This window comes from Pantherophis guttatus, chromosome 4 (assembly GCF_059756535.1).
Source record: "Pantherophis guttatus breed Tessera chromosome 4, ASM5975653v1, whole genome shotgun sequence".
NCBI lineage: Eukaryota > Metazoa > Chordata > Lepidosauria > Squamata > Colubridae > Pantherophis > Pantherophis guttatus.
Window position 1 is genome coordinate 26,052,376 of NC_142066.1, and position 25,249 is coordinate 26,077,624.

Genomic DNA, 25,249 nt, shown 5'->3' on the forward strand with positions numbered 1-25,249 from the left:
GACGTTGCGCAGCATCGCGGAAGAAAACCGGATTGGACAAAGCAAAGACCGTTGGAACCAAAGAACTGGCAAAAGAACGTTAAAAACCGTCTTTCCCGGGCTTCGTGCCCTCGGGACCCACCCCTCACCTCTGATTCGCCGACCCAGGTGTCAATCCAAATCCCTTCGAGGCAATTCAGCCAATCACCTGGCCCGGATTGTTCCCATATTAGTCTCAAGATCCGATACTCGTTAGTTTGAAATGTGGAGCTCGGCAAAGCGTCATTATTGTCTCCAGACAACGCCTCCCAAGCCCATCAAGAAATATGTCGGGCCTTTCAATCGACCGGCTAAGGCTGGACACATTCGCGCCCAGATTAACAGCCGCGGCGCTTTATCGAATTGGAAGGACGCTACTCTGGAAACACTCGCATTTACGGTTGCCGTTTATTTGACGACAGGCCGTCGCCTCTACGGCACGAGCATCACGTGCGTTGATGGCGCCGAGAGGAGGGTTCTCCCTGCTGATTGGAGGAGGCTTGCCGGCTCGTCTTTTCATTGGTTGCGTAGTGCTTAAGTACACGCCTCCTCTGCCTCAGAACAATGACTTCGGTCTACTTTATTGCGGCTTCTTCAGCTTCCCGGCTAAGAGAAACGGAATTCCGATCCTGCGTTCCTGTCAGGGATTGGCAGACGCTTCCCGCTAGTCCCGCCTCTCATCGGAACACCTCGTCTCCTCCCTTCCTCATTTTCATCGCAGTATCCCACAAGTCCCCTTAGTGATTGGCTGCGTCCCCAAGCCCCGCTCTATTCCGATTGGCTACTTCTCCGTGGGACCCCCTGTCTTGGTTCCGAGTCCCTCTACGTTCATTTCTTTCTGTTTTTTTAAAGTCCTTTCGTGATTGGATAAACCCGTCTTCCTCCTCGCTGTTCATTGGGTGAAACGTCGGCCCGGAGTGCGTGCGCAACTCGGGTGGCTCTCTCGATCTCTGGCTCGCTCTTTTTCTGGAGCTGCCGCCGTTGCTGCCGCTGTCTAGGTGGGGGGGCGGGGGGGGAGGGAGCCGCGAAGCTTTGAGCTTCCTCCCTCTCGTTTCTCTTCCCTCACCGTCGCTCAGGCATTCGGCTGGGCGACCAGGCCGCGTCCCCCCCCATTGGGGGGGAGGGGGCCCATTGTTATGGAGACGGGTTCTGGGGATCCCCCGTCGCCGCCGCCTCGGCCCAATGCCTCTCGGTCGGTCCTTCACGTTCTCAAGCGGAAGGCTCCGACTCCTGAGGCCTTCGAAGGGACGACAAACAGCAAGCCAGGTTTGCCTCTGGCCACAGCCAACGATGCAGCAATAACCATGGACCCCGGTGAAGTGCCAACCGCTGCCACCCCGGCAGCACCTTGCAACCCTACAGAGGTGACATTAACCACGATGATTGCAGAGATGACACTTGTGACCAACAATGCTGGAAAGGGGGCAGAGCCTGGCGAGGCGAGGTCTGAAACAGTAGCGATGGAAGCTGGAGATGGGTTTTCGGCGGATACGGTGGTCCCCGTGGTCAATTCGGTGGCTTCTGTCATCGCTAAGGCTACCGAGAATGACGGCGGGGTGATGCCAGCATCCGTGGCTTTGCCAAGAGACACAGTAGTGAAACCCCTACCGGTTGCACCAGCTTCGCCAACGGTGATTGTGGTAGCCCCCAGTCCTATGACCCCACCGGAGAAGACTTCACCAACATCTCCGGAGGGTTTGATGCTTCATGACTTTTCCACTCCTCGGCCACCTCAAGACATGGGTTCCCAGTCTAGCCTGGGGACTACTGCATCCAAAGTCCCTCCGGCTTCTGATACTTTGAGTTATTTAGATTCTGTTAGTCTCATGTCAGGCACGTTGGAGTCGCTGACTGGTCCTGGATTCCTTGACGATGCTAGCTCTCTGGGGTCTGATTCTGAAATCAATGGACTTGCCTATCGTAAGACTGATAAATATGGCTTCCTGGGGGGCAGCCAGTATTCCATTACACTGTAAGTATTGGCATCACTGTGATGGCCTTTATGTTGGGGAGAAGTGCTTTATCTCAAACTAGTCCCACTGATAGGCATCCCTCTCACTTGGACTAGAGTGCTGATAATAGAGAGCTTCAAATTTCTGCCCTGTGGCCCACCAGCTCTTATTCTGGTGAAAGTGAACTCAGGAGAAGTAATTGTGTCAAGTACGGCCCTGATTACGCTGCCACATAGTTAAAGAGGTCCATTATTGATCAGCTTTCTTAAATGACTTTTTTTCTAGTTTGAGACTCTGAGATACTTCCTGCCTAAGCAGGGGGTTGGGCTAGAAGACCTACACGGTTCCTTCCAACTCTGTTATCCTCCTCCTTCTCTAATACAATTTTCTGGGAAGATATAATAATGCTTCATTTTTCTGATTAGCATTCAGGAAGGAATAATGAAAAAAAAATTGTTGGTTTTCAGTAAAAAAAAACTTCCCTTTCTTCTGATCATTCTGTATTTGACATGCATCAAATTCGAAGGGCGACTAACAAATTACATTTTACTTCCTCTAAAGAAATGGACAATACTCTACACACTATTCACTTCTGCATGGGAGGGAAGGTCCATAAATCTGAATAGCTTAGGGCAGTAAAATAGACAATTGGACTATCTCAAGTTCCTTTTCCTTAAACACTTAAATATCTCATTGCAACATTGGTTCTCTGGTCTGTCAAATGAGTCATTTCTCCACTCCATATATAGCTAAGATGTATTTCTATCCTCTTTTCCATAACTATATTTTTCCTTTTCAGTTTGCATGTTCTTCCCTTTGGTGTGAAATCAGAATCGCGTCTCTCGGGGTGTGGCTTCATACACCTTTTCATTGTGATTAAGTGGCTGTATTTCTTGGCTTGGCCCATACGTGTGATGCATTTTTTTTTGTTTTTGAGCACCAGTAATGTGGCTCCTGATAATCTTTCTGTGGTTTCTTTTTGGTTTGAATACTTGTCATAAAAATCGTTCCACATACTGTTCTCTTGAAATCATCCCTATTGCAGTAACTGCATACTTTTGTAATGATGCAAAAAGAAAAGCAGTAAAAAAATTCCTGCTTCAGGATTTTGACTGATCAAACTTCAAAAAGGTGAAGTCTTCTTAAAGTCAAGATTGATTCTGATAACTTTAACTGATATCTATAGACATTATAGATAATTTTCATGGCAATTACACACAAGCAGCTTGTCACAGCCTCCTGGAATTTTTCTTCTTCTTTGCTTCCCAGTCTGGCCTATAATTCTGATATTTCACTAGGGCGGTGTTTCTCAGCCTTGGCAACTTGAAGATGTGTGGAAACACTGCACTAGAGTGAATATAAGCATTTCCCATCCAAATTCTTGCAAGCTTGCTTCTTCTGCTTAGTTTCTGAGCCTAGATAAGTTCAGGAAGATGCTGCATCCCATTAGATAAATTTATATAAGCTCTGAGCACACATACCACGAGCCTTATTTCAAGCAGCTTTTAAAGCTCCTGATTGTTTTAGAATCAGCTTACATTTCCCACGAGACTGCAGCTGAGAGAGGGTGGCAGCTACAATAATGAATTTGTGCTGAGGTTGATGCATTCTTTGTGCAGCCTGAAAAACCACGTGTTGCCTTTCCAGAAGAGCTTTCGAGCACTGCCCTTTGGAATTTATTGCTTTTCTTCTTGCTGTCTCTGCCACGGTGTCTCAACAACTTATTCAGCCAGGGAATTTGGAGTTGATTGAAAAGATTATCGTGCAGCAGTATGGGAAGCGGTGAGCCTGTGGACTTCGATCACAGTTAGATGCAGCATTATAACATGTACCACTTTCCACAGTCCCTGAGTGGCAGGTGCCAAACTGTACCCAGTTAGCATTTCTTTCCAAACTCACATGGCTATGCCAGCATTATACACTGCTGACTGAAAGGGAGCGTTTTCCCCCCCATGGCCCTAATCTCTTGTGGCATATAAACACCAAGCATCTAGACATTGATCCATTCGTTATGGTGTCCATTTGGGCACTAATGCAGCAATTCCAGCAGTTGTCTCTGAAATTAACCGTTCTTTAAAGAAAAAGATTTGCTAACAAATGCCAACTTTACTTGTGCAGCATTAGATTCAGCCTAAAGAATTTCAAGATGCTGAAGGAAATTTCAGAACTGTCTTTCTAGTTCTAGAAACCTTTAATGTCTGCTCCTTTGTCTAACAGTAACTGGTCCTTATTCAAATATTATTCGAAGATCGAATAATCACTTTCATCAGCTAGCAGATGGAAGTACTCTTCTAAATAGGGATAGGATATAATGTACTCAGTTATAAATTGTTGCAGCTAATTGCTATTTATTAGCATTATATCCAAGGAACCCTCTCTGAACTTGTTTAAGTTGCGGTTAAAATAGGAGGTGGAACAAAGCATGCCCATTTTTGCTAAAAATGAAAGTTTCTTACAGATTTACACATGTAAAAAAAGGTGTGTGCTCTCCCTCCTGAGGCTGCTGATATTTCTCTGCAAGAAAGCAGATAATAACAAAGCATGTTAGACATTATAGATTATGGTGTAGGTTTTGCTTTGTTTCAGTTGGCGTACGTGCTGTGGGAGGGGATGATGGTGTTTCTTTGTAGCAAGATTCTCTTTTTGGTGGTGGATTAGCTGCTATTCCTGCCTAACCATCTGTACTAACCTTATGTCGTTCTCAGCTGCTTGTGGAGTGGAAACCCTCTACAGGAAGCCTGTTTTTTGAGGAAAGCTGATCAGCACAAGCCAGAGTAACCAATAGAAAAAAATGTGCATGCTAAGAACTAAATTGGCTTACAATTGAAAAAGAGAAGGTAGTATTTAGTATTTGACTAAGCTTTGAATATACTTTCCAGTTACATTCACTTTTATTCATAGCTTGAACTGGAAGAGAGGGTTTAAAAAGCAGTCTAGAATTGGGGTTTGCAGTTAACATTTAACCATTTTTCCTTATAGCCAAACATTAGCTACAACATGGGTCTGATGTAAATTAGTTGTGCAATAGTATTCTGTTTTTTTCCTCCCTCATACATCTATGTTTTCTTAGCAAATATAAAGGTTTGCCTTTGCTTTCTTCCAGAATGACTTCCTGGACTAGTTTATCACCTTGGAATTTGCTGATGGGGTCCAACTCAAGTACTGAGCAGGCTTTCTTATGCTTTTGAGTCCAAATAAAATTGGCCAGGTGCTGAGATCTGGATATTGATTGGTGTGATCCAAATGATCTCTTGTCTATCTCCTGTTTATCCTTGAATAGCCTTTGGCAAATTGCTTGGAAGGTTTAGGGGAGGACACGAAAGGAAAGGAAGGGCAGGATGCGGATTTGAGGTGGCATTAATGACCAAGTCCAGGATTGTATCTGTGATACAAGCATGGTCAGTAAGTGACGGAGGCTGGTTGATAGGCTTCTTTAGGGCAGTGAAAGACATGCTTAATAATGTTGGCGCACCTGCTTCTTTTGACAGAGAAAATATGTTTTTCACAAAAGCACCAGTTAACTGCTTTCTTCCTATTGGTGTGGCTTTGGGGGAACAGTATTCTTCTCGCCCACTCAGAATATTTATTTCTATGGCTTTTTACAATCGGTCTCACCACTTCCTGTTTGGCAAGCAGCCCTTCCTGTTTTTTGCTGGGTTTTGTTAATGAGAGCCCTGCCTAGATCTTGCTTTATGATCACCATCAACCCTGAACCCCCTTGCCTGAAACCGATGAAGTTGGGTACCTTCAATCGGATGCTGCACCATTCTAGTTTTTCATATAACTAACCTAATTCTCATTGCCCCATAAACTCTCAAGAAAGACTCAGTGGATTGTGACTCACAGCAGGCTGAAGGCAGCTTCCTAGTTTCAGATCACACTAACCCAGCTGCCCTGCACGTTCTTTCATGTCTTTGTTTTATTGTTAAGGTGGAGGCTACGTGTGAACCTTGTTTGTGGTGGTGATGTGCATCAGCTGATGCCGGAGGCAATAATGGACACAGTGAGAAACCATAAACAGTGTGATAGAGAAACATTTCTGTGAGATACTGTCAGGCAGGAAAGACCAGGTCCACGCACGTGAAGTTTCAGTTAGGCTTATTTATTGCTTAAGGCCTGTGCATAGAAATTTTCTCAATTATTTAATTAATTATTTTCTCAATTAATGGTCAGCACCTGGGTAGAATTAAATAAGGGTCAGTGGCTCTCGGGTAGGATTGGAAGTACATTTGCAGCTACATACGGATTCTAGGCTGATCCCTCTTTTCTCTCCATCCCCAGGTTCTGCCTTTCCTTCTACAGATACAAATGTATAAGGAACTCTTCTCCCATAACCCTCTGGGAGCCATAAAAGCAAGGGGGAGATGCCAAAAGTGTAATCCAGGATATTTTTTTTTACCATGTACAGCACCTGACTGTGTGTGTGTGCACAATGAAGAATGTGTTAAATTATAGCGTCTGCAGGGCAATTTAGCTAAATGTAGACCTAACAGTTAATTTGTTCAGAATGGGATGACTACAGGTTGTCCTCAACTTAAAACAGTTCATTTAGTAACCGTTTAAAGTTACAAAAATATTGAAAATGGGACTTATGACCATTTTTCACACAACTGTTGTAGCATCCCCATGACCATGTGATCAAAATTCAGATGCTTGGCAATGGTTCATACTTATGACCATTGCTGTGTCCCAAGGACATGTGACTCCCTTTTGCAACCTTTTGACAATCAAGGGCAGTGGGGAAACCAGATTCACTCAACTGGGTTACTAATTTATCAACAACAGTGATTCACTTAACAACTGTGGCAAGAGTCATAAAATGGGGCAAAACTCACTTAACAAATGTCTCGCTTAACAACAGAAATGTTGGGCTCAATTGCAGTCGTAAGTCAAGGATCACCTATACATGCTATCTTAGAGGATGTTTGTGATCCATCTTGTCACAATGAGCAAGCAGTTGTAGAGCTTCCAAGACCTAAGACGCAGTGGAGTTGTGGGGAGGAATAGGTAAGACTTGGAGAAGCTTAATTTGCCACCATCCCAAAGGTTTGTCTTTTAGGGTTTGAATTGCTTTTTTTTTTTTTTTAATTTGATTTATATGCCGCCCTTCTCCGGAGACTCAGGGCGGCTTACAATGCGTTAAGCAATAGCCTTCATTCTTTTGTATATTTTATACAAAGTCAGCTTATTGCCCCCACAAACTGGGTCCTCATTTCACCTACCTTAGAAAGGATGGAAGGCTGAGTCAACCTTGAGCCTTGGAGAGATTCAAACCAGCAGAAATTGCAGGCAGCTGTGTTAATAACAGGGTGCACTAAATCCCTGTACTATCAAGGCTCTTTGCTCTTCCTTTCTCAGTAAAGGAGTTTCCTTTTCTTTGTTGGTATGGACTCTCAACATAAAGGAGATGGTAAGAGGTCTGTCATATTGCATAGTTCCTTAGCCCTTCCTCTGAAGAGCAGAAACCTTAGAATTGTGCAAGACACACATTTGTAGCATTTTTCTTAGCTCCTCGTCTTCCTCGTTTGCTTTTTTGCTGCAGGGAAAGCAACATCCCTGTGGATGTGGCCAGACAGAGGGAACTTAAGTGGCTGGACATGTTTTCTCATTGGGATAAGTGGCTGTCACGTCGATTTCAGAAGGTGAGCAGAGATTAGGGTCAGAGACCTCTGTTCCTGGCTAATAAAGAAGAGCTTTAATTTCTGCTTGGGTTTTTTGAATTTCTGTCTCTTTGCTTCACGTATTAATGATTGTACATTTTATCGCAGGTGAAATTGCGGTGCCGGAAGGGGATTCCCTCTTCTCTCCGTGCCAAAGCATGGCAGCTACTCTCAAATAGCAAGGAACTTTTGGATCAAAATCTGGGGAAATTTGAGGTATTTTCACGAATTTTTTAAGGCTACTAAAATATACAGGGAAGCCTACTTTCTTATCTTGGAGAATGCAGAAGGTTTGATTATGTCTAATAGATATATTTATATCCTGCTTTTCCAAACGCAACTTATTCTGAGGTAGCTTACACCTAATAGCAAGCCATATTAATAAACTGCAATAAAAATCCCCTAAACTTAATAATTGGGAATTCTCCTGAATAACAGGGTGGGAAAGGAGAAGGTTGAGCTGGAACAAGCAGACACCTGGAATGTCTTTCTGGAATCCGTTCCATAACAGAAACTGTTAACAATTGATCCGGTGAAGCAGCATTTCTCAACCTTGGCAGCTTGAAGATGAGTGGACTTCAACTCCCAGAATTCCCCAGCCAGCTTGCATAGAGGCAGTAAGGAAAAGTCCTCTAAGATAGGCTTCTGCCTCCAAATTCACCGACTTTCCTTCCTTGTTGCCTTTCCTTTTCTCTTAGGATTTGGAGCGTCAGCCTGGCGATCCCAAATGGCTAGATGTGATTGAGAAGGACCTCCACAGGCAATTCCCTTTCCATGAGATGTTTGCAGCTCGGGGAGGCCATGGGTGAGAGAATTAAAGAAGGGGTGTTTTTTGTCCAGTGCTCAGACGTCTAGGGTTGGAAAGTCACTGCGATCCTTTCCGTTCTCAGAATGCATAAAACAGTTTTCTCTACACACTAGATCAGCTCGTCACCCCCAACTCCTTTTGAAATTTTTCATAAGCATGCAGGTAGTCCTCAATTTACAATCACAATTGACACCAGAATTTCCATTGCTAAACAAGGTGGTTGTTAAGTGAGTCATGCAGTTGTTAAGTCACATGGTCATTAAGTTGAATCCAGCTTCCCCCATTGACTTTGCTATTTGGAAGTCAGCTGGGAAGGTTGCAAATGCAATCACATGATCCTGGAGTGTTGCAGCCATCCTAAATACATTGCAGTTGCCAAGAGCCTGAATTTTGATCACACGATCATGGAGATGCTGTGACAGTTGTAAATGCAAGGACTGGTCGAAAGTCACTTTTTTCAGCGCTGTTGTAACTTAAAATAAATGATGGTAAGTTGAGGACTATCTGTATTGGTCCAGCTCTTTCTTACATTGAATTGCCTCTGCCACTCCAGCCTCTACTACACCTACTCCTGTATCTGATGGGTCTTTCAGTGCCTTTCTTCATCTCTAGACTTAAGATAATGGGATACAGGGCTAATCAGGAACTCATGTCTGCCGTCACACTTTTAGTTGTTTCATTAACATCCTGGCACATGATCTGAGAAATGCTGAGCATTAACTGGCCTATAAGCCTTGTTATTAATTAAAGACCTGAAAGAAATATAACAGAGAATTCTGCTTTATTAGAGTTTGGTCTTGTGAACAGTGAACTCATAGAGTCCAAGAGTCTAGATTAAATTTTCCACTCCTTATCCTCCATCACAGGCAGCAGGACCTCTATCGCATCCTAAAAGCCTATACCATCTACCGGCCAGAAGAAGGTTACTGCCAAGCACAAGCACCCGTAGCTGCAGTTTTGCTGATGCATATGCCCGCGGAGGTGAGGAGCTGCTTCATTCGTACTGCAGTTGCCAGCTTAGAAAGCATAGTTTCTCTGGGAAAAAGCCACACTTCCTAGTTTTACTTATATTTGCAGAATATTTCAGCAGTTTGGAGCATGTATATTAGTGGTCCCCGATCCTCAGGCTGTGGATCACTACTGGGCCATGGCTTATTTGGAACTGGGCTCACAAGAGGCAGGTGGTTGCGTGTGTGCAGCTCCTCTTGCACGAGTGGTGCCCCAAAGACTTTTCCCTTGCGTGAGTGGAGCTGCGTGGTGTGAGAGAATACTGCTTGGGTCAGTTCCCCTCTGCCCCTGCCAGCTGGGCTGCCAGACCACCTACTCCTGATACTCCAAGAGGGGAGCGGTGAGAGAAGAGGCTGAATGGGATGAACGTGCCCTGCTCACCTTCGCTGACTCACTGAAGCTGCCTGTGCTGGACACCTGGTCTGCTTTTGGACCATTGGGCAACCTCAGCCTGAAGGAGCATGAGACAGCGCCCCCAAAGTCTTCTCTTCTCAGTGCCAAAAGCTTTTGCAAATGGGCAAAAGGCTTTGGGGGAGCGATTTCGTGCTGTTTCAGGCTTCCGTCCCTTTGCAAAAGCTTTTGGCATGAAGCCTGAAGAAGCATGAAACCGCGCCCCAAAGGCTTCCCTCTTGCTTAAATGAAGCTGCGCGCATTCTGCCACCACTTGTGAGGCCTGGTTCCCTTCTCTCTCCCACCCCACCCAGGCTGCCAAGCCGCAAAGGTTGAGGATCGCTGATATATAGTCGCTGCACTTTGGAAGTCTTTTTTACAGCAGGCATCCTGCTTGCCTACATATCAACCTCTATCCTTTTGGACTGCCGGGCACTTTACCAGTTCCAGAAGCTGGATCCAGAGCATTGACAGTGACCATGTTTTCAAGCAGCATCATGCATGTGCGAGGTTAAAACATAACCATTACACTAACTGGCAGCCCTGATGGGATCTAGGCCTCTTCTCAAATTGTGACTTTGTTCTCCTTCTGTGGCTTTGCTACCGGCTCTGATATGTTACTTCTGTGTCGTTGAAGAAACGTGGAAGCCCCAGGTTTGGGAGAGGGCTAAGGCCCCTGAATTGAATTTGCTGGCTTAGTAACTGGAAAGTTCTAACTGGGAGTTTGCTAGAATGCTAGTCTGCCATTCACCCAACTGTGGCTACTGCGATTATCCGGGCTAAAGATTCCTTGGTCTTTCTCCACAGCAAGCTTTCTGGTGCCTGGTGCAAATCTGTGAAAAATATCTTCCTGGATACTACAGTGCTGGATTGGTAAGTTTGACTGCTTTCCCACAGAGAAAAGCACTTCAAAATTCTTCACTGGTAATACCTTTTGTATTACAAGTAGTCCTTGTTTAACAATCGTTCACCTAGCAACCGTTTGAAGTTTCAATGGACTCCCCAAAAGGAACTTACTACCCATATTTGAAGTTAGGATGGCTGCGTCCTCCAGTCCCATCCCCCCACTGCATTCATGTGATTGTCTTTTTTTTTTTATTGAAAAGTTTTAAAAAGTTTTACAGACATTTCCCCTTCCCCCTCCCTCCTCCCCTTCCAACCCTCCCCTTCCCCTCTCTCCCCGCCCCCCCCACTTCCCAGAGCAAAATACAGGGTATAACATTTGATAATCATAAGCTAACATAAGCTAATTATCTATAGCCTCCTATCCCCCTCTTGAACTTTTAACTCCCCTTTTACTAAACTAAATTTAAGTACTTTATAAAATCTCTTTGATCATTCATAAGCTATTTGAAATTTTTTAATCCGATATTTGCCTTGAATATAATCAATCCATCTTCTCCATTCTAACATATATTTCTCATTTGAATGGTCCTTTAGATATGCTGAAATTTTCGCCATTTCTGCTAAATTTACTACTTTTAATGTCCATTCTTGAATAGTAAATCTTCCTTCTTCCAGTACTGTGCCACCAAGAGCCTTGCTGCAGTTATTAAGTTCAGAATCAAATTAGTCTCTATAGCCGTACAATCTGTGGAGTAAACTTTATCCTTTTTTAAAAAATATTTTGAATAATCCACCATATTTTTATCCAAAATGCTTTAACTTTTTTACAAGTCCACCAAACATGAAAATAGGTAGCATCAACACAATCGTATCTCCAACATTTGGGTTGTAGGTTTGGGTACATACAAGCTAACTTTTTGGGATCCAAATGCCATCTATAAAACATTTTATAAAAATTTTCTCTCAAATTTTGAGCTTGTGTAAATTTTTCATTTCTTACCCAGATCCTTTCCCATGTTTCCATCATTATTGGTTCCTCAAAATTTTGTGCCCATTTTATCATACAATCTTTAACTAACTCTGTTTCCGAATCTATTTCTATCAATATATTATACAACCTTTTTATGTGCATTTGACTCTGGTCCCTAATTTGTTTTATCAAATTTTCTTCACTTTGTGTAATACCAATTTTCTGATCTTTTTTCCATCTATTCTGCAGCTGTACATACTGAAACCAGGTTTGAATTGCCCTTTCCTCTCTTAATACATTCAGAGGCTTTAACTGTAGTACATTTCTTTCTGTAATCAGAAGTTCTTTATAAGTAATTACATCCTGTCTTTGTTCTATACTTATATTTTCTATCGCATGTCTGGGTAGTACCCACATGGGTATCTTGCCATTCAATTTATATTGGTATTTTTTCCAAACACGCAGGAGGGCATTCCTTAATATGTGACTTTTAAAAGTCCTGTCCACCTTTCTTCTCATAAACTAAGTAGGCATGCCAACCATATAGCAAATCATACCCTTCAATATTCATTATTCTTTCATCTGTTAAATTAATCCAGTCACTAATTGCTGACAAAACAGCTCCTTCATACTACAATTTTAGATTAGACAGTTTCAAACCTCCTCTTTCACGTATATCCTGCATTATTTTTTAATTCAACTCTTGGTCTCTTCCCTACCCAAACAAAGTTATTAATGCCTTTCTGCCATTCCTCCAAATTTGCATCCTTTTTAAGTATTGGTATCATTTGAAAGAGAAATAGAAACTTGGACAGAACATTCATTTTAATTACTGCTATTCTTCCCAACAAAGACAGTTGTAATTTTTTCCATTTATCCATTTCTATCTGTATTTTATGCCATAACAATTCATAATTATACTTGTATAATTTCCCATTTGACGTTGTAATAAAGATTCCTAAGTACTTAACCTTTTTCACTATCTCTCATCCTGTTACTCTTTCCAATTCTTCTTTTTGATTTGTATTCATATTCTTAGCTATCATCTTTGTTTTCCCTATATTTATTTTAAACCCTGACACTTGACCATATTGCCTAATTATATCCATCAAACCTGTAACTGAATTTACTGGTTGGGTTAAAGTTACAACCAAATCATCTGCAAATGCTCATAATCTATAATTATGTTGCCTGATTTTAATACCCTGTATGTTATCTGAGTCCGTATTTTATTCAGCAATACTTCCAAAGTTAAAATAAACAATAGTGGAGACAAGGGACATCCCTGTCTTGTTCCTTTCTCAATTTTAAAAGTTTCTGTGAGACTACCATTAACTATTATTTGTGCTGTTTGTTTCTGGTATATTGTCTTAATAGATTGTATGAAATGCTCTCCCAACTGCATCTTTTGTGCTACTTTCACTAAAAACTGCCAATTCAATCGATCAAACGCTTTCTCTGCATCCAAAAATATAAGCACTGCAGGGACTTGGTTGTTCTTCCCCAAATACTCCAGTATATTAACAATTTGTCTTACATTACTTTTCATTTGTCTCCCTTGTATAAATCCAGTTTGATCTTTATGAATCATTTGTTGCATAACTGACATTAGTCTATTTGCCAAAATTTTTGCAAAGATTTTATAATCTGTATTAAGCAATGATATGGATGTGTAATTTTTGGGTTGACTATGATCTTGATCTTCTTTCGGAATCAGGGAAATAAAAGCTGTTCTCCAGGATGGTGGCACCTCTCCTCCCCGTTGTGTTTTAGCAAATAACTCCTTAAGAGGTTCTACCATTTCTAATTGAATTTTTTTTTTAAATAGTTTTTATTGAATATAAATATTAAAAAAGATATACGTAACATATACACAACAAACATTTATACAACATATACACAAAAAGAGTGTAATTTCTTCTTAAGCATTTTTTCAGAGTGACGTTCTACAATTCTACTTATAATATATTCCTTCACCTCTCTTTAATCTAATAATATTTTTTATTACATATATATGTATCAATCGGTAATATATCCCCTATATTTTTTGTATATTTCTAATTTTTAACCAATTATACCAATTATTCCATATTTTATAATAGTCTGATTCTTCTTTTTCTTGTAATTCTTTGGTTAACCTATCCATTTCAGCGCATTCTAAAATTTTCCCTATTACTTCTGTTTCACTTGGTATTTTTTCTTGTTTCCAATTTCTTGCGTAGGTTATTCTTGCAGCAGTTAATATTGTAAGATATTTGATATCCTTAGGGTATGATTTGTTAAATATTCCTAATAAAAATGTTTCTGGTTCTTTTTCAATCTGTGTTTTTGTTATTTGTTCCAACCATTTTTTGATGTTAGACCAAAATTTCTTTGCTGCCGGGCACGTCCACCATAAATGATAGAAAGTCCCTTGTGCCTTTTTGCACTTCCAACAAATTGGGCTATTTTTAGGTTGTATTTTTGCCAATCTGGTTGGAGACATATGCCACCGATAAAACATTTTCAGTTGGTTTTCCTTGTACGCCGTTGCTTTCGTTAACTTTAGGTTTACCTGCCAGAACTTTTCCCATTTTTCCAAAGGTATTGTGTGTTTGATATTTTGAGCCCACTTGATCATCGTTTCTTTGACTGTCTCTTCTTTCAATTTATAGTGTAGGAGAAATTTATAAATTCTACTAATTAATTTATTTTCTGAATCTAATATAATTTTATCTATTTCTTGTTTTTGATTATAAATTTCATATGTTTTTATATGTTCTCTATATTTGGATTGTATTTGAGTGTAAGTCCACCAGTCTATTCCTCTGTGTAAATCTATCTCCAATTGTTGTTTTGTCTTTAGTTTGCCTTGATAGTCAATTATATCTTTATATCTAATTATTTTTGTCTTATCTGTTAAGTTTGGGTGCCTAATTGATTCAGCCGGTGCTAGCCAATTTGGTATCTTCATATAATGTTGTTTTTTAATTTTAAGCCAAATTTGTAATAGTGAGTTCCTTATTGTATGTGTTTTAAAATATGAATGTGTTTTGTATTTCTCATCCCACATAAAGGAGTGCCAGCCAGTTTGAAGTTCGTGTCCCTCAATTGTTAAAGTTCTAGAGTCCTTTAATTCTATCCAATCTTTAACCCACGATAGTACTGCTGCTTGGTAGTATATCTCCCAGTCAGGGAGTGCAGCTCCTCCTCTATCTTTTGTATCCTGAAGCAGTTTAAATTTTATTCGTGGCCTTTTCCCTTGCCATATAAATTTAGATGTTATTTTATTCAGCTTTTCAAAAAACGGTTTATCTATTTTAATTGGGGTGACCTGAAACAAATATAAAAATTTAGGTAATATAGTCATTTTGATGGCCGAAATTCTTCCTAGGAATGAAATGTGTAAATTTTCCCATTTTTCTAAGTCTTTCTTTGTTTGTTCTAGTAATTTATCATAATTGTTTTCTTTAATTGCTGATGTTCTTGTAGATAAGCAGATTCCTAGATATATTTTTGTTGTTGTTGTTGTTTGAATTTGTATATTATCTGTCAAATCTTTTGTTTGGATTTCCGTAAGGTTTTTAACAATTAGCTTTGATTTACTTTTATTGATTTTTAGTCCAGCCACTTCTCCAAATTCTTCTATTTTTTGGAACAAATTAGGTATAGATTCCATAGGATTTTCTGTCAAAAACACTAAGTCATCAGCAAAGGCTTGAACTTTGTATTCTTCTCTATTAATCCTTAAACCTTCAATTCCTTGGTCTTCTCTAATTTTTTTCAACAGGATTTCCAATGATAGAATATATAGTAAGGGGGAAAGTGGACAGCCTTGTCTGACTCCTTTTGTTATATTAAATTTGTCTGTTATGTCATCATTCATAATTATCCTTGCTGATTGCTTGGTATAGATTTCTGCTATAATTTTCCCAAATTTTTCCCCAATTTGCATATTTTGTAATTGTTCAATCATAAATTTCCAATTTTGGTTATCGAAGGCCTTTTGGGCGTCAAGAAAAACCAACGCTGCCTGCTTCTCCGGGTGTGATTCATAATATTCTAAAGCGTTAAGTATTATTCTCATGTTGTTCTTTATTTGGCGTCCCGGCAGAAATCCATTTTGGTCTGGGTGTATATATGTATTTAATACTAATTTAATCCTTTCTGCCAAGATTGCTGCAAATATTTTGTAGTCGGCATTCAATAATGAAATAGGTCTATAGTTTTGTATTAACTGGAGATCTGTGTCTTCTTTTGGAATGATTGTTATTATGGCTTCTGTCCATGAATTTGGTATTTTGGCTTTCTCCATAGCTTCATTATATAATCGCAACATATTCTCTCCCAATACTTCTTGCATTGTTTTATATATTTCTACCGGTAGCCTGTCGGGTCCTGGTGTTTTATTGTTTTTTTGCTTTTTCAGTACTTCATCTAGTTCTAGTTTGGTTATTGGCCTATTGAGAGTGATTCTTTGTTCTTCTGTGATTTTTGGCATTCCTGATTTCCCTATGTACTGTTTTATTTTGTCTTCCTCTATTTTCCCCTGATTATATAGGTTCGCATAAAATTTCTTAATAATTTCTTTTTTGGCCTCTTTACTATGTTGAATTTCTCCTTTATCATCTTTCAATTGGTATATCATTCTTTTTTTCTGTTCTTTTTTCAGTTTATAGGCTAGCCATCTGCCCGTTTTATTTGCGTATTCAAAATAGTTTTGTTTCGCCATTTTTATTTTTTGGGCTAGTTCTATTTGGTTTATCAAATTCAATTTATGCTTAATCATTTCCCATTCTTCTCTTATTGTTTTGTTCTGGGGCTTTTCCTGGAGTTTTTGTTCTATTTGTTTTAGGTCTTTCTCTAAATTATCTAATTGTTTTTTCTTCTCTTTATTCTTTTTCCTCGTTTATGCTATTACTAGGCCCCTTATATATGCTTTTAAAGAATCCCATGTGTTTTGTAAAGAGATTTCCTCTATTTTATTTATCTGGAAGAATATTTTTACTTCCTTTTCTAACATCAAATTAAATTCTTTTTCTTTACATAATCTTTGGTTCATTGTCCATCTCTTACATCTTCTTCCCCCTTTCCAATTTATGAATAGTGGATTGTGGTCTGCCCATTGGTTTGTGCCTATCTCAATTTTTTCTACTTCTATTTTGATATTTGGGGTCATCCATGCCATGTCCAGTCTTGACCAGGAGTTATGCGGATGGGAGTAAAAGGTGTATTGGGCCTCTTCTTCATGTGTTTCCTTCCATACGTCTGCCAAGTTTAGTTCTTCAGCCATAGTAAAGAATTCTTTTGGAAGTATTTCTTTTTTCTTTTGTTTTTTTCCCCCAGTTTTGTAATCTTTGTTTGCATTTACTATTGCATTATAATCCCCTATTACACAAATATCATCATATTCTAATTCTGCTAATTTTATATGTAGGTCTTTAAAAAAAACCTGTAGTTTTTGGTTAGGTGCATAAATCCCTACAATTAGCATTTTCCTCTTTCCTATTTCTAATTCAACCATCACCACTCTACCTTGCTCATCGGTATAGACTAGTTTAGATTGTATTTTTTCTTTTACGTAAATCACTACTCCTTTTTTCTTTTTTTGGGCCAGAGATAAATATAGTTTTCCTAATTTGGGGTTTTCTAGGATTTTTTGATAATCTTTTTGAATGTGTACTTCTTGCAGACATATCACATCTGCTTCTAATTTTCGTAATTTTGTGAAAATTTGATTCCTTTTCTTTGGGGCATTTAAGCCATTAATGTTTACCGAAAAGAGTTTGATCTGTTCATCCATTGCCTATTGTATCTGTTTTTTTGTGTTTCTTGTTTCCATCCGTTCCCTAGGTTTTGCACCTTCTCTCTGTTCTCTCTCTTTTTCTTGCCTCTGTCTTATTTCTTTTTCTTCATTTGTTTCTATTGGTTCTTCTTCTTGACTTTTACTGTTTCCTACTTGCTTTCCTGTTCTACTTCTAGTCTAAAATGTGTGTTATGAAATTCTCTTGCCTTTTCTAGAGTGTCTATTTTATATTTTTTGTCTTCCCACGTAATTAAGATCCCCTCTATTGGCAGCCATCTATACATTATCTTATATTTAATCAATAGTTGTGTTAAAAACTGATATTGTTGTCGTAGATTTCTTACTCTTCGGGGTATCTGTTTTAAAATTATAATTTCTTTTTCATTATAGATCACCGTTTCTTCTCTAGATTTCTTATAGGCTTCATCTCAGATTGATTTTTTTTAAAATTTAACATGGACTTCTCTCGCCAATCTGTGTCTTCTTATATAATTTGTTTGTACACGATAAGTTTCTTCCAATTGTCCTTTTATTTCTTCTGGCTCTTTTTGTATCATTCCTGCAATAATCTCCACCATCTTTCCTTCTAAATCCTCATTTTTTTCTTCTGGAACATTTTGAAAACGCAAGAAGTATGAGGCCTTTTCCATTTCGAGCATGGCCAAGGAATCTGACATTTCTTTGTTTAGTTGTAGGGTTTTTTGTTCCATTGCTTCTACTTTTAATTCCACGTGATCTATTTTTGTTTCCGTTTTCCTAATTCTCTGTTCATTTTCTGCTATAGAATTTTGAATGCCCCCAATTTTATCCTTCATGGTCTTGATTTCTTCCTTAACTTCTCCTAATTCATTTCTAATCTCTGCATGGAACATTCTCATTTCTTCCTGATTTTCAGCTATTTTTTCTTGTGTTTGCAACAATGTTTCCTGGATCTTTTGAAACATATCTTGTATTACATTAGGTGCCATTTCCAGTTTTTCTTTTTCTTTTTCTTTCCCCATCATGCTATCTATTGTTTTTTGTTGTGAGGAGGAAGGAGTCATTACTAACGTATTGGTTGTAGGTTTTTTCCCTGTCTTTGTTATGGTGGATGTTGTAGACATTTTTAATATTCGTGTAAAGCTTTCCAACCTTAACATCAATTATTAAGTTATTCCTTAATATCTCTTTTCCCCTCCAAATACTACTTATACACCGCACAACTTATATATAGTTATATTATATTGCCAGTTATCTCAATTGAGCAATTAATTCTTATTCACAGTATAAATCTATTTACTTATCAATCAAGATTTTAATTTAATTTTCTTAATTTTCTAATTAGCAATCTTTCCAATTACCCCCTTTTTCAGTCTATCTCAGAGATACAGTCAACTCATCTGTTATTTTGTATAAAAATCAGTCTTTCACTTTAACAATAATTCCTTGTCTAACTACAATTTCACAATACAATTTATAGCTATAAAAATATTGTCAACATATATTTCTTTCAAATATTAAACTTATTAATTAATTAGACAGTTCAAAATTAATAATTCACTTAATTTTTATTTTCTTTAGTCCTTATTGTCTTCTTGCTTTACCTCTCTCAATCTGTTCTTTCACAGTCAAAAAAAACGCGATCTGTGTCCATCTCAGTCAGTTGTTTTTTTTTAATTCTTCTCCCAGTAATCGGATCTCTGCATTCAGTTCTCAAATCTTTTTTTTTTTAACTTAAGTTCTTATTGTCCAAAGTTATTTGTAAATCCAAAGTTCGAAATCCAGACAGGTCTTCTGTATCCGTGAAATTCACCACTTAGTCCGGTATTTCAGTCTCTGCACTCAGTTTTCCGATGTTTGGGGTTTGAATCAGTTATAATTCCCAGGTTCAAACAGTTTGTCTATATCCACAGAGTCCACAGGCTGCTCCCTTTGCTCAGCTGTAAAAGTCCGCACTCACACCGCTTCGAGCGCTATTTCTCCTTTTCTTATGTTTGCTTAGTCATTCTATGGGATTCTCTCTTCCACGCTGTAGTTGTTTCCCCTTTTTTCCTTCTCCTCTTGTATCGCCGCTGTTGTAACTCACTTGTCTTCTTCTGATTCGATCGCGCGTCCCGTTTGCCGCCTCTATTGTAGGTGATCTATCTGACAGTCACTCGGATTTGCTTCCACTTTTTGCTTCGATCTAGGCGGGCGCCATCACTCCTGTCCACCGATAAGGCCGACTTCTTCTCCACCAATTTAAGAGGTTGATCGCTCGACCTCCCTGATGACAGCGCAACACCAGGGGGCTTCGCGAATTCCTCTTTCGTTTCCCGATCCCTCCAAGTTCGGGAATGCCCTTAAAGAGCAATTAATGAGGAAATTTGGGTTTCAGAGACGGAGCCTCCGTTTCCTCACCCATTCGTGATGACGTCACCGCCGGAAGATTTTTATAATACACTGCTGTCAAACTATCTGTGCCAGGAGCCTTTCCACTTTTTAATTGTTTAATTGCCAGAAGAATTTCCTCAGTGGTTATTAATACATTCAATCTTTCCCTTTGTTCATCAGTAATTGCAAGAATATTCTCCTTCTGCAAATATCTCTCTATATCATTACCTTGTATATTATCACCAGCATATAACCTCGTATAAAAATCTAAAAATGCTTTTTTAATCATATTCTGTTGATATACCTCTTTACCTTTATACTCTATTTTTTCTATTGTACGAGATTTTTGTTTTTTTCCTTAACATATATGCTAGCCACCTGCCTGGTTTATTTGCATTGCAAAAAGTATTATGTTTAGCATATTGCAAGTTCGTTGCAATTTGATCTGACATTAACATATTAAACTGTCCTCGCAATATTGTAATGGCTTCTTTTATATTCTTATCATCTGGTTTATCCACTAACGCCTGTTCCTTCTTTTTTATTTCCTCTACCAATTCCCTCCATTTTTTCCCCTGTCTACGTCTGTAAGAATTATTCAAATTTATTAAAACTCCTCTCATATATGTTTTACTTGCATCCCATACCATTTCCACAGGTGTACCCTTATGCATATTTAAAACAAAAAATTCTTTCATTAACTTTTTACATTCTATCACATTTGCCTCATATCAAAATAAGTTTTCATTCAGTCTCCAAGATCTCCTAGACCCCTCCCCAAACTCTAATTCCATCCACACCGGATTATGGTCTGTTAAAGTTCTTGGACATATCTTTGTCTTCTTTACCCTGGAAAGAAAATCATTTGTAATTAGTATAAAATCAATTCTAAAAAAAGATTGGTGCCTATCAGAAAAAAAAGTAAAATCCTGTTCTTTAAAGTTTCGTTCACGCCATATATCTCTCAACTCCATATCATCCATCATGTCAAAAAAAGATTTAGGCCATTTAGCCCGTGTTTGAATATTTGGCAAAAGGGTCTTTTTGTCTTTTTTTAGTGTCCAATACACCATTCCAATCACCCATCATTATACATGATTTGTAATCCATTTGTATTAATTTTTCATGCAAAAGTTTGTAAAATTTCTCTTGTTGTTGATTAGGTGCATATACTCCCACTAAAAGTATTTTCTTCCCTTCTATTAATAATTCAATCATTATATATCTTCTTTGTGGATCTGCTTCAATTAATTTAGCCATTAAATCTGTTCTTAGGTATACAACTATACCATTTTTCTTCTCAGGAGCTGATGCAACAAAATGTTTGCCCAGTCTAGCATTTATTAGGTATTTCTGATCACTTGTTCTAATGTGTGTTTCTTGCAAACAAATTACATCATTTTTAAACTGTTTCAAATAGTGAAATATTTTTTTCCTCTTTTGTGGTGAGTTTAAGCCATTAACATTCCAGGTCAAAAATTTATTTGCCATCCTTGACCCCTGAAAGCTTATGGAGCACCCACTGGAAGTCCTCCTGGAATTTCCTCTTCGGTCTAGCTCCTCCCACAGCTTCCATATTTGTAATTGCAATTTCTTGGGTTATTATCTGACTTTGTTGCTTCTTTATGTCTGGTTGCTGCTCAAGTTTGTCTTTGATCCTTGGGGTCTTCCATTTTTTCAAATAAATCCAAAAGTTGAACATCCTCTGAGAGTTGCAATAATTCTTGTTGAGTAGTCAAAACACCTCCTTGAGCTTGTGCCTGCATAATTTCCTTTTCCCCCTTTCTGGCCTCTCCTGCTTCTTTCCTTCTTCTGGCTTCTGGAGATGGTGGGTTTCCAGCCCTTAGTATGGTAGTGTAAAAGTCTCTTGCCTTCCAAACTAAGTTAAGATGATGTCTCTCACCCAAATAATTCACCACTAATCCGGCTGGAGCTTCCCATCTGTACTGCAACTGACGCCTTCTAAGTTCATCAAATAAAAAATGCATAGTCCTTTCGAGATCTCAACATTTTTGGGGGAATTTCCTTTTCCTTACTGAAACCTCCTATCCTGCCACTTGAAGTTTCTTCTTATAAGAAACTTGTAAAACTTCATTTCTTGTTCTCCATGTAACAAAGTAGATCACAATATCTCTTGGTAGTTGCCTCTGTCTGGCAATCCATGAATTAACGCGATAAATTTTGTCTATTTGCCAGTCACACTCTGCTTTAGATTATCCAGTAAACTGAGCAAGGGCTTCTGCAAAAATCTCTCTGAGATTTTCCTGGTTATTTTTTTTCAAGCCTCTGACCCTCACTGCCCATTCCATCACTCTGTATTGTGTCATTATGAGTTCTGCTTCCGCCTTTTCCATCTTATTTTGAGCCTCTCCCAATTTAGCTTCCACATTCAAATTAAACTGATCAATTTCATCCACCCTTTCTTCCAATGATGTAACATGACCCACCAGTCTCTTAAATGCTTCAACAATATCTTCTCTTATTGCATCATTTTGGGTTTGAATTGTTTCTCAGACACTTCTTTAATTTTTTCCTCAAAACAGAGTGTGATTTTTTCTTCCAAATCAGTAGACAGTTTTTTTAAAGCTCCCTGAAGAACTTCTAGTGTCAGTGTTTGTGTATCTGGTGGGGCTAACAAAGACTGCATTTTTGATGTTTGAGCTGGAGAAGTCCCCGCACTTTTAGTCACAACAGTTTTTATTTGCTTCGCAGCCATCTCCAAACAGCACTTTCCCACCAGCCACTCAGCAGAACCAACAGGTCTTCTTAATCTCAGTCCTTAATTATTATTATGGTTTATTGATAAGTCAATATTGTATTCTTTAATTTCCAATCCTCAAAATTCCCCAACAAAGTCTTTTTAAAAAGTACTGACAGCGTTAACGAGCATTAATGAGTGTTAACAAGCACTTTCTCTTTTAACTTTCGTTTTCACGCCCTTAAGCAACTCAGCGCCATCTTTTTTAAGCTTTCTCCCGTCACAAGCTCCGAAATAAGTAGTAATTTATTAGAGTTAAATTTAGTATTTGCAGTTGTGATTTCTCCTGTCTTTGCTCTGCCTGCTTTAAAATCCAATCGATGTAAAATCATTTAGTTCGCAGGGGTGGTCGCGGCGCCTTGTTCTGTTTGAAACAGAAATGTCCCGGATCTGGAGCTTCTTCAGGTGCTTGAGAAGCTCTCACCCTCTGCACCCCAGGATTAATCCTGGAGGTCTTGGGGAGCTCTACCCACACCTGCCTGCTCACCTTTCCCTCTTCTCCCGAGGGGAAAGTTCAGAGCCACTAGAACAGCTGATTTTCGCTGCTCTAGCGGCTTTACGAGATCGCGGGGGTTAGCGCTCCCGAAGGAGCTGCCACCGATGCCTGCGGTGCCACCGGAACTCCATGTGATTGTCTTTTGAGTGCAACTGGCCTGCATTTATGCAGAGATTTGATTACGATTTACTGTGCTTTCTAGCATGGAAAAATCAGCCAATGGGTTTGCTTACTGATTGTGGTATTTGCTTAACAAACAAACAAATTTGCTTAACAATCGCTGCAAAAAAAAAAAGTTGTAAAGTTGAATTGGTCATGTGGATGCCTCAATTTACGCCATCATAACTTACAACTGGAAATCCTAGCTCCATTACAGTCATAGGTTGAGGTTTACCTGGGCACAGAAACTTCCAGTATAAGGATGGGCACTAGGGGTTCATTTCTTGTTAAAATGTTAACGATCCTGAGAATCAAGGAGTTAGCAACCTGGGTGTCACCAGAAGGAAAATAGTTAGTATAAAAGCTCCTTTTAAAGGGTACATTTTTTAAAAACAGTCAAAATAGATGTATACAAATAAATAAATGTATAGTTTATTACAACAGTTCATTTAGTGACCATTCAAAATTACAACGGCACTGAAAAAAGTGACTAATGTCCATTTTTCATACTTATGACCATGGCAACTTCAATGATCAAAATTCAGAAGCTTGGCAACTGACTGTATTTATGATGGTTGCAATGTACCTGAGATCACGTGATCTGCTTTTGCAGCCTTCTGACAAGCAAAGTCAACAGGGAAGCCAGATCCATTTAACAACTGTGTAACTAATTCAGCAACTGCAGTGATTCACATAACAACTGTAGCAGGAAAGGTTGTAAAATAGGGCAACATTCACTTCACAAATATTAGCAACAGGAATGTTGGGCTCCGTAAATTGTGGTTGTAAGTTGAGGACTACCTGTATTAAGCTTCCTGGAAGTTTAACAAACCTGCTTTGATTTTACACCTTGTTGGTTTAAAAAATAGGTTGCACTGATGAAAAATATTCATTGCTTGCTGAAACATTGTTCTTGGCAGTGGAATCTTAAAGAGTATTGGGGGAATTATGAATTAAAAGGTACCTGATTTGGCCTGTAGATTTCCAATCTGGTTGAAATGGATGGAATTCCCTTATTAATGTACAGAAATGATGGTATCATCTAAGGAAGACATAGCATTGTCTCTAGTAGAAATATATACTCTGCTGGAGGATGGAACTTCCTGGAAAAGAGTGGGTGGCCCAAAGTTTGAAAATATTCAGTAGGGTCTTGGATTTGAAGACAAAGCAAAAACAAAAAAAACACCCTTTTGCAGCTCCTTAAAGGAGCTCATCCTTTTTCAGGATTGTGCAGCTGCAGAGCAGTTTTGAAAACAGATGGTATGGTCTTAAGGAATTCCCAACAGACACTACCTGCAAACTTTTTTAAAAAAATTTGATTTATATGCCGCCCTTCTCCGGAGACTCAGGGCGGCTTACAATGTGCTCAGCAATAGCCTTCATCCTTTTTGTATATTTATACAAAGTCAGCTTATTGCCCCCACAACTGGGTTCTCAATTTACCTACCTTAGAAAGGATGGAAGAGCCTAGTTTAGCTCTGCAGACTAAAGCACTGTAATTAACATCCAGCTGTCTGCAATTACACCAGTTCGAATCTCCCCAGGCTCAAGGTTGACTCAGCCTTCCATCCTTTTTAAGGTAGGTAAATTGAGGACCCAGTTTGTGGGGGCAATAAGCTGACTTTGTATAAATATACAAAAGTATGAAGGCTATTGCTTAACACATTGTAAGCCGCCCTGAGTCTTCGGAGAAGGGCGGCATATAAATCAAATTAAAAAAAAAAAAATTTAAAAAAAAATGGAAGGCTGAGTCAACCTTGAGCCTTGGTGAGATTCGAACCTGCAGTAATTGCAGGCAACTGGTCTTAATAACCAGCTTAATAACAGGGTGGCTTAGACCACTGTACTACCAAGGCTCTTTTGGCTTTCCACAGCTAGAATATGTGCTGCTTGTAAAGAAAGGCAATGGTTTTTCTATTGAGCCACCTCATCTCAGTTGGTTTTTCGGCAGGTTTCTTCTCCAACCTTTTCTCACTTCCCCTTCTTTCCCCCACCCCCACCCCCCGGGTCAACTTGAAATTTCATATTCTCTGACTGATCTTAAGAC

The 25,249-nt window shown here is 39.1% G+C and overlaps 1 protein-coding gene across 1 annotated transcript in view; it reads left to right on the forward strand.

Moving 5' to 3' along the window:
- The first annotated feature begins 210 nt into the window (after nt 1-210).
- The window catches only part of TBC1D10B (TBC1 domain family member 10B), a 30,971-nt gene continuing 5,932 nt past the window's right edge, over nt 211-25,249 (forward strand). The window contains exons 1-6 of the mRNA XM_034419749.3: nt 211-1,990; nt 7,513-7,612; nt 7,739-7,846; nt 8,329-8,435; nt 9,305-9,419; nt 10,644-10,709. Coding sequence (XP_034275640.1) covers nt 1,155-1,990; nt 7,513-7,612; nt 7,739-7,846; nt 8,329-8,435; nt 9,305-9,419; nt 10,644-10,709 — 1,332 coding nt within the window. The 5' untranslated portion in view covers nt 211-1,154. The remainder of the gene's footprint in view (nt 1,991-7,512; nt 7,613-7,738; nt 7,847-8,328; nt 8,436-9,304; nt 9,420-10,643; nt 10,710-25,249) is intronic.